This window comes from Centruroides sculpturatus, unplaced genomic scaffold (assembly GCF_000671375.1).
Source record: "Centruroides sculpturatus isolate CEXI.00-Female unplaced genomic scaffold, Cexi_2.0 scaffold54, whole genome shotgun sequence".
NCBI classification, from domain to species: Eukaryota; Metazoa; Arthropoda; class Arachnida; order Scorpiones; family Buthidae; genus Centruroides; species Centruroides sculpturatus.
Genome location: NW_019384340.1, coordinates 914,026 through 930,139, shown reverse-complemented (window position 1 = coordinate 930,139; position 16,114 = coordinate 914,026). Strand labels below are relative to the sequence as shown.

At 29.1% G+C, this 16,114-nt stretch overlaps 2 protein-coding genes across 2 annotated transcripts; both read left to right on the top strand.

The window, feature by feature from the left end:
- The first annotated feature begins 4,801 nt into the window (after window positions 1-4,801).
- LOC111634153 (glucose dehydrogenase [FAD, quinone]-like) lies at window positions 4,802-12,480 on the top strand. The gene is made up of 16 exons (XM_023378863.1): window positions 4,802-4,853; window positions 5,178-5,380; window positions 6,373-6,562; window positions 6,652-6,783; window positions 6,895-7,016; window positions 7,097-7,267; window positions 7,393-7,540; window positions 7,602-7,756; window positions 7,902-8,076; window positions 8,231-8,453; window positions 8,554-8,626; window positions 10,827-10,921; window positions 11,581-11,708; window positions 11,793-11,962; window positions 12,028-12,123; window positions 12,427-12,480. The coding sequence occupies exons 1-16, from the start codon at window positions 4,802-4,804 to the stop codon at window positions 12,478-12,480; spliced, it is 2,187 nt and encodes a 728-aa protein (XP_023234631.1).
- Window positions 12,481-13,351: 871 nt separating this feature from the next.
- On the top strand, window positions 13,352-15,166 carry LOC111634145. Its single transcript, XM_023378855.1, has 2 exons — window positions 13,352-13,725; window positions 14,859-15,166. Exons 1-2 carry the CDS (start codon window positions 13,713-13,715, stop codon window positions 15,164-15,166), a joined length of 321 nt encoding a protein of 106 aa, XP_023234623.1. The 5' UTR covers window positions 13,352-13,712.
- The last annotated feature ends 948 nt before the right edge of the window (window positions 15,167-16,114 follow it).

The following is a 16,114-nucleotide window of genomic DNA, read 5'->3' as shown; positions in this document are numbered from 1 at the left end:
CTTTAAACACCTCGCTTTCCTGGCTAGTTCCTGCTTAATTTTTCATGAGATCAGCATGTATTTTTGTAGCTTTCTCGCAAATAATTGCTTCTGATACGGTGTCTCTAGCACACTGTTTTTCAGTTATCCAAAGCAAAAGCAATTTCTCAACATGATTTAATGTCTTCGATCTCTGTTTAGAAATTGATTTAACCCCTTTCACAACGTTAGCAGATTTAATAATGTCTTTATTTTTCACGATTGTCAATATCGTCGTTCTCGGAATACGGTATGCAACAGTTAAAATCTCGAACACGCGTGCCACCTTCATATTTCTCAACAATCTCTTTTTTCAGTTGTGATTCTAGTCATTTTTTATTTTCTGTTGCTTTTCATTTGCCTTCTTGCAATTTATGATTAATAATAAACTTTTACTTACAATTAAAATCAGAAGAAATATCTAACAAAGTTCTAAACTGTGGCACCGCGAATGTCTAGTACACCGACAGTTGTTCATAGATGGCGCGTATAATTAAGTCGCATACCGAACAAAAGTCGTATACCGAGCAAAATTTGTTTTGTCCAAACAGGACGTATTCCGAATTTGACGTATTCTAAAGCAGACGTATACCGAGGTTCCACTGTATTTGAAATAAATTAAACTTTTTAAAATTATTGTAGTTATTTGACAACAGATGGAAGCACGTGTCAGTCAATATTAGCATAATTTATTCTAAATAGAAAACACACTTTTACGTCATCTTGACGTAACTGTCTTCTCTTTTTCTAATGACGAAGCGTAAAATGGCGTCAGATTGACATAATACCTCTTACGAATTTAAATAAATAAGTTAATAAATAATGGAAAAAAAGCATCATCTATTATCTAAAGCAGTTTAAAATCCTATAAATAATTGTAGGCGCACTATATAGAAATTTCTGAGAAATATGTTATAAGAATTAAGTCAAATATTAAAGAAAAAATGTATATAAATTCCAAGCTCGCTTTTATGGTAATTAAACGAAATAAATACGACAAAATTAAATGTATTCTGACATTAAAAATCATTTTTATGTGACATATTTTTGAGTTATGCTTCTTGGAATTCGTAAAAAAGAGGGGTTAAAAAGTTAAAAAAAACGACAAAAAAGTTATCTTTTTATGTATATAAATACATTCTTAGTAAGATTTAATAAATTCGGCAGGTCCCGGCTCGAATGTGTTAAGTTTTTTTCATTCTTGTGTTTATGAGGAACACGTGCCTGATGTGTTCTATCGATTTATTCAATGTTTGGGCATATATTTGAATGACAAACTCTCATTCCTCGTCAATACATTGAAGAATTCCTCTCTTTTTACTCTTAATTGTATTTAGGGTAGAAAATCCTAATAAATAGGATATTGAAAATTGTAGTAAAATGTTCAAAGCTTTTTTAGATATTGCCACATATTCTTCTTTTATAGAAATCCAATAAGCTTCAAGAGACAATTCCTTATGTTTTATCATCAATCCACGATCACTGGATATAGCTACCAGTTCTTCTTCTGTTAATAAAGAGATTGCGGCCGAAGTTTTCACGTTGAGCGCCGCCATCTTGTAAGCCTAGAAGTTTGACGACGGCGTTTGGAACGTCGGGCATGATTACACTGACGTTCCAAACGCCAACGTCAAACTTCTAGGCTTACAAGATGGCGGCGCTCGACGTCCGACGTTCACGTTTTCGTGTTGAAAACTTCGGCCGCAACCTCGCTAGTATTCAAAATTTCGGTATCAGAAGACATTTCTACGTTACAAGTAAGGAAAGAGCATGAATAATTTATAGTTTTGAATGATTTTTTTTTATCTCGATGAATCTAAACTTTATAAAAATTGTATGAGGTCTATATCGAGAAATGATTAATTTGATATCTAATCAGCTCAAAACTAGAAATGGAAGGGGGAATAACATATTTGGTATTCGTGTTTAGATTACAAAAAATTATCGACCTAATTAAGTTTATTATAGTTTATAAGAAGGAAAATAATTTACACATTCGTAAAAATACGAGTAAGTAAAGTTCACTCTCACACTAGAGTGGAGCGTGGTGTTTAATTCCACGTGGAGCGCCTGACTGGGCGTTGCTCTTGGGCACCCTACTAAAAAGCCTTATAATCGTACCCATCCATCAGATCCACAATGGGAGTGGCTCGAGAAATTTTTGGGGGTTTTTTAACCAACCGTATTAGAAGCGGTAGGCTGACGCTTCTGAACCATTCTACCACCCCTTTTCGGATTTATAATTCAAAGTATAACTTTATATAGACCATTCGATAGCCTGTATGAAATAATAAACTTGATACGCGATTTAATATTGTTTTTACCTGTATACGCCTTCCTTATAAATATTTAGAAACAATTCGAAATTTTATGGAACATTCTTAAAAAGGAGACACGATATTAAAAGTGTCGTTACATCTTGTCGTTTTTTTTCACACTTCAGAAAATAAGTCTCATGGCAGAGTCGATCTTTCTTTAGAGGTTTCTCGTCCCTCTTTAGAAGTATACTTATTTTCCCGGCTATTTTATTAAATATNTGACTGGGACAAGAGCATGTGTGCACAAGGATAGCAAAATAAATTATTCGTGCACCTGAGAATAAGTACGCGAATGATTTTATTTGAGGAGTGACGAAAAATCGGAAACAGATGTCTCGTATCTGTGTCCATTCGTAGCGACTTCTAGGCATACGTTGGCTTTACGTCTACATCTTACATGCTCACGCCAAGTGCACTTAAGGTGGCAAGTTACCGAAAATCTGGGATCAAATTCGGACGGGTCGCAAAACCCAGGAATTTAGCCTCTTCTCTCATCACTCTGCCTCCCATTGTGGACTTAGCCGAACCCATAATGGGCTTACTAAAAATGCTCTCTTAGTGCCCACAGGACGTTGTAGTTTGTATATCTGTATAAAGCATGCAAATTTATTAACTTAAATTCTTTTATTTACTTGAAATAAAATAATGCTTTTTTTATTTTGAATTTAATAATAATACATTTGAATTGGTCGTTTATTTTTTTATTTTAGTCTGCACAAATAATTAAAATAAGAAATTTTTCTTGTCAGCATTGACAATACAAAAGAAAACTTACGCTGTTTGATGTTCAATAGACAATTTTTTTTAATATTGCAATTTATTTTCCTTTCCATTCATTGAATAATAATGTAAATTATTCGAAAATTGTTATTTTAAATGTAAAGTAATTTAATGAATCTAGTCGTGCAAGACGACAAGGAAAATATATTTAAAAATCAACTGAAATTAGTTATTAAAACTTTTAATCATTGTTAGGAAGCGAAATTTTTTAAAATTTAATAATTTTAAATTTATTTTAAACCCTTAAAACCCTCTTACTGCCTCTTGTCTACTAGTGCTGCCTTGCCTTTTAGCACCCACTTTTGGAATCACCAGTTTAAATTATAAGATATATATTTTTAATTGTAATGTCGCCAGAGGGATGTTTATAGATTTTTCCTTATTAAAGCTAGGGATGCACAGAATTTTATCGGTTTTTCGACACACCATTTTGGAAACATCGATGGCACTAAACAATCAGTTCGATGCCACTCGATATATCGATATTCCATAAATTTATTTGAAAGAATAGTGAAGCAGAGTTTTTTTGTTCGAAAAATTTCATTAGATGTGAGACAAATTATTCTGATTAAAATTAACTAGCCTTTGCCTCTAGGGAGGTTTTTCTATGAAAAATTGGCTCCTATTTAGGTGTTACAAATGAGAAGAAAATTCGGAAAACTTTACGTGGCCAGCCCGTTGGCCACGTGAAGTTTTCCGGATTTTCTTCTCATTTGTAACACCTAAATAGGAACCAATGCCAGACGCGAACCCATGACCAACTTCCAGTATTCAGTGGTTCTATCTACTCGGCCACTGTCGCTTTGTGTATTGCTGAGCGTGCGCTTCAAAACCATTGATGGTTTCGTGCAATTATTAACTATGGATCAGCGATAAATCAATGGTTACGTATGGTCTTAGTCTAGATTTTTTCTTTTTTTCTTTGTTCCTTTTCTTTTCTTTCTGTTTTTCCCCCTTCCTATGAACACTAAGAGGATTTTTATACTATTCGTACCATCATGGATTCGTCCAGATCCACAATAAGGTAGTCGGGTTTTCTAACGAAAACTTCAAATACGTATTAATAGCATAAAAACAATTAATTAATAATGTTCAATAATTGATAATTCACAAAACTTACATTAATTAGATTTATTCTATTATCTTCCAGAATAGTTATTGTGTATCTAATGCTGGGTATCAATCAATTTTTATCACAATGCTACTTCGCAATGTCTCGATTTCTGATTTTATACTTATGGCAACCCTAGTTTTAGCGTTACAGGGAGGAGAAAGGCAGTTTGTCTTTGTAATTATTATCATTTATATTTACAATGCATAAATAATTTCGCAACTCACACTTAATAAATTAGAGTAATATTATAATTATCTAACTCTTAAAAAACAACTTTCATTTATATATATATATATACACATAAAGGAAAGTTTGTTGAGTTTAATATTTTTTTCAAGTATTAATTATATATCTATATCACTACATAGAAGTGTTTTTAGGTGAATTATTGTACTAAACTGAAATTACTCATAACACGTTTCGTTGAACACATTTCATGAAAACATAAAGTAGCTTTCCTCTATTCTAGTTTTGGAGTTTGAATAGAAAGTATTAAAAAGTATTAAGGCTCTGAAGTATTTAGTTTATGAAAATGAAGTCCTTTATATTTATTATACTGTTAAAAGTGACGATGTGTTTATCTATTGAAAGTGAAAATTTCGGACATGTCGATTATATTATAGGTATGTTAGCAATATTTTTAATTCTATTTGAATTTAAAGATGTTTAGAAAACACTTTCATTGTTTTATTATTTACTTATCTATTAGAAATTCACATGGCACATGGTCTTAAGGTTTTTTTATAGGTTTTATATAAGAGATAAAAAATGTTTATTAATATGATAAATTAAAGTATTATGATTGTGAATATGTACTTTGTAAATTACATTATTTTCGTTTCGGTTCTTTAAATATAATGAAATTTTATAAGCAAGAAATACTAATAAGATTTTACTTCTAAGCTTAATATGGCTTGTTTTTTTTTATTTTTAAATTTTATTTACAGTTGGTTCCGGATCAGGAGGATCAGTTTTAGCCAATAAATTATCAAAGAATCCTTCTATAAAGGTTTTAGTTTTAGAAGCTGGAGAACCACCCCCTTTAGGTTCAGAAGTTCCCTTTATTCATCTTTCCCTTCTTTCTACAAAATTCAATTGGAATTTTAGTTCTGTGCCCGATCATAGAATTGCTCATGTATTGAAAGATAGAGTATGATTTATTTATCTATTATTTATTTATTTATTGATACAGTACTTAAATAAGAAACACTATACTATAAGCTAATATTAACTTTTAATTTTGGCTTTTAATAATAACTCCTGTATTACTTAGCTTATTTATAGTATGTAGTTACATCAGTAGGCTTAAATACTGTAAATAGTACAGTTAGTAGAAAGTAATGTTAATTATATTTAATCATTAATTAAACGCAATTAACATTATTTTCTATAAAGGTGACCACCGTAACTGGATCAACCCCTTTACCTATTCCCTCAGGTATAGAATAAATAAGAATCATTATCCAACGATACTCAATATGAACTTTTTAATTATTGAATTTTATTTAAATGTAGATATAAAAACCTCCAAAATATATATTCTTTTATACAAATATATAGAAGGAGACCATTCTACATCCGGATTCTGTTTTGTTTACTATCATTTGTTATGAATTAAGACCACAGAGAACAAATTTATTGTTCTGTTCATTGCCCAATTCTTAAAGCTACCATTGCTTATAAAGAAATGAATATTTCTAGACAGAAATTTATTATTTAAACTTTATATTCTGTAATTGTACCGATGTATTATTAGATAAGACGACTTTACATAGTGAATGTAAACTCTTATCTATAAAAATTGTTAATATGGGTCATTTACAAGATGACAGTTTATATATGACAAGTTTCTTTTTATGAGGGATTATTTTGTAATTAATTCAACTTTTTCCTATAATGTCGTTCAGTCCAAAGACATAATAATAATGCCATTAATTAATACTTAATTAATGGAATTAAATTAAATGATAATAAATATTAATTAATAGAATAATAAATGTAATTAAAATTTAATAAATAATTATTATTCGTAGTTTATTATTTTACATATTTATTTATTTTTTTACTTTTATTATTATAATGTTTAGTAGATGCATTTTTAATTTATTTTTGATGGATATTATTGGCTTATGTTTATTTTAGAAATTCGGTGTAAGTTCGGGTAAAGTTTTGGGTGGAACGTCTATGTTAAATCATAATCTATTTCTACGTGGAAATAAATACGATTACGACGATTGGGCCAAAAATGGAGCAACAGGATGGGATTGGAATAGCGTATTTCCATATTTTCTTCGAATAGAAAATAATCGAAATCCTGGAATTGTTGCTAATGGTAAGTTTATTATCGAATTTGTTCTATACTTTCTCAATTGATTACGTGTTATGATTAAAACTCTCTACGAATATTAATATCTCACATAGGTTACCATGGAGTTGGTGGAGCGTTGTATGTTCAGTTTCCTTCTTTTCATACACCAATAACACAAGGTTATATAGAAGCAGCTGAAGCTACTGGATATCCTTTTGGCGACGTTAATGCTTTACCTCAAACTGGTATTCAATTTTAACAAATTAAATTATGTTACAAGTTTAAATATACACAATAAATCTATAAAATATATAAAATTTGGTAAAGTAACTAAAAAAATTTTCTTATATTTTTAGTTTTTCTAACACCCCAAGGGACATTTAAAGATGGGAGAAGATGGACAACTTTACGTGGTTATTTGGAACCTGTAATGGGGAGAAGAAATCTTCGAATTGTTACGTCTTCTCTTGTTACTAAAGTAATTTATGATTTGTTTTATAAAATGATATTTATTTTATTTGAATAAACAAAATGTAATTACTTTTTCTAATTTTATAGATACGAATTAATAAAGATAAACGTGCATACGGTGTCATTTTTGAAAATAATGGAAATATTTATAAAGTCTTCGCTAATCAAGAAGTGATTGTTTGCGCTGGAACATTTAATTCTCCAAAATTATTACAATTATCAGGTATCGGGAGAAAGAAACTTCTGAAAAAATTTAATGTAAGTAATTTTGTATACTTAAACGTTCTGTAATAAAATTACCTCTTCAACCCCTATTTATGTTTTATTGTAATACTAATTTAAGAATTTGTATCCTTTGAAAAGTTGAAAAATTTCTTTTAAAGATACCTATAATATCAGATCTTCCTGTGGGAGAAAATTTATTAAATCACGTATCAACCGCTGGTCTTCAATTCAGTGTCGACACTTACACATTCAACGAGAAACGTATAACTAAAGATAATTTTATTGAATTCGCAATCAACGGAACAGGTAATCTCATTCATTTTATATTTTCTTACGTAAAATAATAGATGTTTATTTGTTATTCTAGGTCCATTATCGTCTCCGGGTGGTGTAGAAGCAGTCGGTTATGTAAATTCAAAGTACAACGAAAACTTAAATTGGCCAGATCTTGAAATTTATTTGGTTTCAAGAACTCCTTCTTCAGATTCAACAATAAGAAAACTTTCAGGAGTTATTAAAAAGGTAAATTTTAGACAAATAAAATTAATTGTTTTGCTTAAAATCCTTCAAGAATCTCTGAAATATTAAACCATAGATTTATCAGATAGTATATAAATGCATTTATATATAGTTGTCTATTATATAATTATTTCTAACAATCTTACAGTTGGAGAAAATTTACGAACAGTTTCAATCTTTAGACACTTATATGTGTCTGCCTGTTCCTAGTCGTTCAAAAAGTCAAGGAAAAGTATTTATAAGATCAACAAATCCACACGATAAACCAGTAATAGATCTGAACTATTATTCGAATCCATATGATTTAAAGCTTATGGTAGAAGGTAATTTAAGTATTTTTATAAAAATATTAAATATTCAATTAGAGGAGGCCCTACAGACGAGAAAGAAAACGTCTAGGGGTCTGGCAAACTCGAAAGTATAGAGAATTTCAGAGTGATCTTTTTTAGGGATTAACAGATTTATTTCGTGTTTTAGGTCTTAAGTTTTGTTTGAAGATGGCATCAACAAAGGCATTAAAAAGATTCGGTAGCAAACCTCTTTCTTATACTATGCCAGGATGCGAACAATATGAAAAATTTAGTGAAAAGTATTTAGAATGCATGGCAATTGTATTTCCTTTTCATTTGCATCATTTTGCTGGAACGTGCAAGATGGGTGCATTGAAAGATCCTACAACGGTAGTTGATCCATTTCTCAAGTGAGTTTTGGTATTTAATAAACATGCCAATTTATTCTAACTTAATTTGTTTCTAATCTATCTTGATTAAAATAAACCACGTATTTCCTTTTCTTAATAGAGTTAAAGGCGTACATAGATTAAGGGTGGTCGATGCCTCCGTTATACCTTCTGAAATAGGAGGACATACCAACGTACCGACCATGATGATAGCCGAGAAAGCATCAGATATCATTCTACAGGATTACTGGAAAAGAAAATATCGAAATAAAACATATAAAATTTATTATAAATAACTTAATACATTCATATAATATATTAATATTACAAAAATTCGGTTATGTGTAAGAAAAACTTTTAACTAATTTGTTCTGTATAATTAAACATTATTTTTTTAAACAATAAATTTGTTTATTCTGAATTATCATTTTTATATATTAAAATTACCATATAAAATAATAAGCTATGTACTGTAATTTCTTTATTCATATAATTTATTTTTTTATTTAGCTTATAAATTATACAAAACATACATAAATTATATTACAGAAATTAAATTAAAATTTCGTTATGAAAGGTGAAGAGGGTGGATAATTAAGCTTTTTATAATAATTTAAAATATAAAAATACCTTCGTAACAAAATCTCATAACAGATGGCGCCACACGCAATTTTTTTTATATTGTAAAATAGAAATTAGGTTTAATTTTATTAATGTTTTCCCTTGTATTAGAATAATTATACTGTCAAATGACAAAACAATTTGAGATTTTCTTAAAGCCTTTTTTATTTTATTAAAAGGCACAATACTTTTTTAAAATATAATTAATATTTTAAAATTAATCATACATATGTACAGTACATATGTATTTTGATTCAGAGGGAAAATAAATACAAACTACAGTTAAATTCACATCTGAATGAGTAATTCTGTATTATTCATCAAGGCACAGATGTTTTAATTGTAGAATCCCTGTTTTTTTCAATACGGTTAGTATTTTTTTAAAAAAAATTACTTTATTATTTATTCTCTTTCTAGAAGGCAGGCATGAAAAAAAAATTAATTTGAAGAATGTAGAATTTTTATAGAAGAAATTCATTTAAAATTTGATGATGTCTGAATCCGTAAAAATTATTAAAGACGCAAGTACAATAAGAAAATTATTTAGATTAATGGTTTTTGTATTATGTTTGGTTGGATTTGTTTGCCAGTTTTATTACTTTCTTATGTTTTATTTGTCTTATCCGACAAGTTTAGAAATATTTATAAAACATGCACATGTCGAAGATCTTCCCAAACCCGTGGTCACTGTTTGCGATCATAACATGTAAGTAATACGAGTGTAATTGTATAATTCAGATGTAAAATATTTATTATAATATAGATTGAAACTATCTACATTACAGATTGGTTTAAACCGAATATTATATTCAAAATTAATTAAAAAATTCAGTTAGAATACAATTGGTTACCTACAATTAAACAAAACAAAGTTGTAATGTGGTGAATATTTTATTGTAAATATGCTCTGTAATTAATTAACACGTATTATTCACATATAGAAATTTTACTGTTCTCCAAAGCAATTCTATACTATATTTAAAGACCTAAATAGAGAGAACAAAAAGCAATCGAGTACTATAGAAAAAAGTGTAATTAGTGGGATAGGATACTGATAAGTTATTATTATTAATATGTGACACAATTAGTCTAACAAAATCTCTAATTCAGCAAGACTTTGAAACCAAGAGTATCGGGAAATGTTTGGTACCCAGTCGACCCCCCTATAACACTGTTGACTTTTCCGTTTTATATGAATTCTATGTTGTACGAGTCACTTAGATTTTACAAATACGTGAGCCGTTCACAGCCCGGCACATGTATTTGTAAAATCTAAGTGACTCCTACAACATGGAATTCATATAAAACGGAAAAGTCAACAGTGTTATAGAGGGGTCGACTATAAACCTGTATTATACGCGAAAAACACATTTTTAATTGAAATTTAAAATGAATAAATCAATTTAAAATCGCTTATTTTTTACAACAGTTTACGTCGAAGAGATTATTGCAAAGATTTTCCAAGTGTGTGTGAAAGACCTAAAAATATCAAAAAATTCTGCATTAAATATCCATATCCATGCCTATTTCACCTACGTAAAGGTCTAAACGATGTGTTGGTAAGAAATATAATAATTTCAAAATATTTAAAGCTATAATTGGTATAGGGTAAACCGGGGTTAGATGAAGAACATTCGGTTTATATTGTAATTAGTTAAGTGTTCATCATCTAATCTTGATTTACCCTATTTTAGAAAGGTATTCTAAGCTTTAAGCGTGGTCTTACTGTATATATTTACATACCATTATACATAATAAAAAGATATATTCTAGATTCCTGATGAATCTGCAATAATACTTAGTTCTTTTAATCGAAGCTTAGTGGAGAAATACGGAATGAAAGTAGATGATGTTCTCATGTTATATCGGTGAGTAAGAATAAAAGTAGTCGTCATATTTATATTTTTATACGTTGCGAATGATATAAAGAAACAAGATAACCTGAAAAATTAATATATGCGCATTTAACATAAATTAAATTAGTCGAATCTATTGAGAGAATGCGACCTTTTAAATACAATAATACTAAGTATAATGTAGCACTAATATCCATTCGATGGCAGGTGACCAAGGCGGTAAAGGTACCAAAAATGATTGGTTTAGGATACATAAGTGGTATCTGATGGAAAATCTCATCAGATTTTATATAGGTTTTCTTTCATATTGTAAGATAAGAAGTCGAATCGAGCATTATTGTCCAGTCATGGCTTCGGTACGGGAGAAAGCGCAGGTTGTGGTCTTGTATGCCCGATAATGTGACCGCCAAGATCTTCCGATCTGGATTTCTTTCTGTGGAGTTACCTGAAAGATATGGTTTATGCAACTTCGGTCAAAGACCTTCAGCATGTTCGGAAGCGCATCATCGCAACCATGCAACCATCGCCACTGTGAGACGGGATATTGCAGCGTATATAGTAGGAAATCGCTTACCGCCTTGGTGTTGTCGCTGTGACTACCGCAAGGCATAATATATGTTGTAAACATAATTCTATATTTTATAGATTTATTTGTTGATTATTTTTTTCAGAAATAATACCAGCGAGTTAATTCTAACAAACGAAAACAACGAATTGGTAAAGTGTTACTCTCTTGATCTAGAAAATTTTATTCAAAGACGTTTTAAACAGAAATTTTATGATTCTGTTAAAATTCTAGGTACGAATCACAATAAATAAGATAGAGACATTGTTTATATCTAGCGTTAAATAATTGAATAAAAATTGTTTTATTATATTTCAGGTAGTTATAAAGTTGCAGATGTTTTAATAAATTTCAATCTGGTGGATTTAGTATATCCTTATCGACCCGGAATTAAAATGGCTGTTCATTCGAAAGATAAGTTGATAAACCCATTTATCGATGGATTTCTAGTGATACCAGGAAGAAAATATATTGTACAATTAAAACCTGTATGTAATTATTGACAAAATGAATAATGTTTTATAACGTGTAAATATATAGACGTTTATTTCAGAGGAAAAATATTTTGCTTAAGCATCCTTTCAATACGAATTGTACGGATTACAACGTAAGAAAGGATTCGCCATTTAATGAAACATATAATCAAGATGTAAGTGAAATTTATATTATAAAATAGTAATAGAATTGCTCATGTATTGAAAGATAGAGTATGATTTATTTATTTATTATTTATTTATTTATTGATACAGTACTTAAATAAGAAACACTATACTATAAGCTAATATTAACTTTTAATTTTGGCTTTCAACAATAACTCCTGTATTACTTAGCTTATTTATAGTATGTAGTTACATCAGTAGGCTTAAATACTGTAAATAGTACAGTTAGTAGAAAGTAATGTTAATTATATTTAATCATTAATTAAACGCAATTAACATTATTTTCTATAAAGGTGACCACCGTAACTGGATCAACCCCTTTACCTATTCCCTCAGGTATAGAATAAATAAGAATCATTATCCAACGATACTCAATATGAACTTTTTAATTATTGAATTTTATTTAAATGTAGATATAAAAACCTCCAAAATATATATTCTTTTATACAAATATATAGAAGGAGACCATTCTACATCCGGATTCTGTTTTGTTTACTATCATTTGTTATGAATTAAGACCACTGAGAACAAATTTATTGTTCTGTTCNATTAAAATTTATATTTTAATTTAAAACGAATTATTGTTTATAAAAGAAAGACTTCTGCTGAAGTGAGTTTTATTTTGAAAAGACCAGAGCTATTAATACACGAATATAAACCACGTTTACAGGTAAGAATATATTAATTATTTAATAATTTCAGTAGATAAATATTAAAATATAATATTATAATTTCCAGTTAATAGAAATATTCAGTTTTGCTGGTGGATACAGTGGAATATGGCTAGGAATATCTCTTTTTTCAATTATGGACTATTTAGAATGGTTAATTATATATATTTATACTAAAAAACAGGAAAAAAAATTAAATTCTAAATGTCAGAACAACGTTTTAACAATACAAGATAAAATGCGCTATTAAATATTATACACTTATACAAGATTTTAAGGGAACAGAATCGATATACTTTTTGCCTGTATGTTAGCAAGTACAGGCATAAAAGAATCTTAAAGTTATTGTATATATATATATATATATATATATTATATACAATACTTTGAGAGTGTGATCTAGAGGTGTGGGAGATCAATTCTTCATTCATGAGAAAAATTCTAAGAGACAAATGTGTAATTATTTTGTAATTAAATATCAATTATAAAAATGAATTTCAGTTTTTCAAAATAATCTTTTTCATATATTTTCATGTTCGTTCTGTATAAAAAATTAAAAAAACATCTTGCAAATTAAATGCATAAATTAAGATTGTAGTTATAAACATTAAGAGGAAAAAGCATATCTTCTATTGTGATGTGTATATTAGTGAGAGAGATTTATAAACCTTTCCTCAAAAATGGATCGTCATTTAGGTCAAAGTTCACGGACTAACACTTCTGAGAAATACATTTACAACTCTATACAGGAAAAAATGCTATTACTACGATACTATTGTATATCCTGTTTTTACGTACAGTACTTTAATGTAAATAATTATTCAACAGAAATATTATTTAATTCCGGGATAATAGGAAAACTGGTTGAACATAAGTGAACACTTCTTACACTTTACACGATTGTATATATGGAAAGAAATGGTAAGTGTGAAGTTTACTACTTTCTATTAATCTATATATTCATATTCTTATTCTGTATAAAGTTTGCAAATATATATGGGAAAATATATTTCTATGGATATATAGGCCTATGTATACATATTTCTTACTTTCAAAGAGAAACTTGAGAAATGTGTACCAATGGTAACTAACTAACCGAATTATTTAAAGTTGTATACAGTTTAACGAATAACAAAAGTTTAATAATTAACATAAAAATAGGTTTACGTACAGAGTAACATATCTCTAGAACCATAAATAACTTATTAACGAATTAATTATACTTCTAAACTACCTAGAGAGAGTTTACATAAGTCTATACCTGATACCTCTTAAACGGTTCGATGTCTTCTCGTATACTGGTATAGTTTTGCTGGAAACTATTCTCAGAAGAGACAGGAGAGAGTTGGGAAACGATTCGACAGACGAGATCTGGGAGTAGACGGAAGCTTTGGTCTTGATCTTCTTGGAGAGTATCCGCTCTAAAACTCGGGTTCCTGCCCCTTTTATTCTCTAATCTCCTCCTCCAATTGGGGAGATTAGAGAAGACACAGCTGCAGCTGCTTCACAATGCAGCTGTGTCTTCTACGTGTGAGGTATGATTTTTCAACAGGAAGAGGATATATAAACACGGAAGTATTATTCCCTTTTATCACTCTCTCACGAGAATATAAACTCGCGCAATCTATTCTCTCCCATGTATTGTATTAATTTAATAAAAATAACGTCTCACGTCTCCAGATTCTTATATCTATTTCTTCATTACTAATTTATTTCAGAGGTAAAATTATCATAATGTTATTATACGGATTTAATTAATATTTATTATAGTAATTAATTTTATCTATAGTAATAATCAAATCTCTTGAGAGTAATTTAGAATATAAAAGCACTCTATATTATTACTCGTCCGGTTGAGATGTTATCATTTAAAATGCAAATCATATAATGTAGTAATTTTCCTCGTTCTTTGTTAACTGACATTCGTTTACTGACCTTTGCACTAAAACAAGGTAAGAATTTAAAAGAAAAACAATACATTTCTATTTATTTTTATTAAAATTTTTACTAATTAATTTTGTATCAATAATTCTAATTTATTACTTTGGCCATAGACATGGAAGATCATTCTACAATAGAAGAAAGTGGACCAATTCGTAGGAAGAAAAGAGTGGCTTTCTTAAAGCTATTGGAACAAGTTCAAATCACAGGAGTACCTCAAATTGTCACAACAAAAGACAGAAAGAGCAAGACTTATAAATTATTGGTCTTTGTTTCGTGTCTTACAGGTTTCATCATTCAATTAACATTATTTATGCTAAAATATTTAGAATATCCCACCAGTTTAGAAGTATATGTTAAACAGATAGATATTAAAGACCTTCCAAAGCCCATGCTTACAGTTTGTGATTTGAATGGGTAAGTCTATTTAATGTATATTATTTAATTTATTGATTATACAAGTCGACCCCCCTATAACACTGTTGATAATTCAGTTTTATATGAATTCCATGTTGTACGAGTCACTTAGATTTTACAAATATGTGTGCCGGGTTGTGAACGGCTCACGTATTTGTAAAATCTANCAAAAATAAAGTAATATTTGGTGACAATATGTAACATGATTAATAAAAATTATTAAATTGGACCCAGGGCCTTTCGGGTCTCACACTTTATAATGCGAATAGTGATTGAGACTTGAGATGATGGATAAGGAAACGCAAAGTAAGGATGGAGGAGTGACTCCGGAAGTACTTTCTGTAAAAATTGATCTCTATTCGGGTGTTACAAATGTGAAGAAAAACTAGAAAACTCCCTGTGGTCACTTCGTAGATCAGGCGCGAACTAGTGATGTTATTAACTCGTTACTGATGAGCTCTGTCTGTGTCACTCAGTTCCTTGGGGATTGAAGTTAATTCGATCAAAAGTACTCGTTGATAAGTGTTTCTGAAAAGTTTATATATCAAATATTAAATATAGAATTAGATATATAGTATAAATTGCAACAAATCACGAAACTTCAGTTCTTAATTTGAAATTTGAATCTATTTAAATATCAAAAGTGAATTAAGTAACAATAAAATAAAATAATTGGAGTTTTATTTACACCACATAAAAAATTAATTCAAAAAAAATTAATAATTGTTATTAACGAATGTAGGTTATGTATATAATTCACGAGACTCTTTCTAGCAATCAACATTTTTAGAATAAACATAAACAGCTTTTCTGTCATATACATGAAATAATAATATACAGCCACTTTACTATATTAGCTTTGTGGTTAGGTCAGCATCGTTTTGAAAAACAAAACAGAACTAAATAGAAATTCTCTCACATACACTCAACGCTGTTATATATATATAAAGTT

Excerpts from the sequence above, each read along its gene's own strand:
- LOC111634153 (XM_023378863.1), top strand. The coding sequence starts at position 4,802 with ATGTGTTTATCTATTGAAAGTGAAAATTTCGGACATGTCGATTATATT. Across the intron at positions 10,922-11,580 it reads GATGTTCTCATGTTATATCG|AAATAATACCAGCGAGTTAA; the intron begins GTGAGTAAGAAT and ends TATTTTTTTCAG. Across the intron at positions 11,709-11,792 it reads TGATTCTGTTAAAATTCTAG|GTAGTTATAAAGTTGCAGAT; the intron begins GTACGAATCACA and ends ATTATATTTCAG.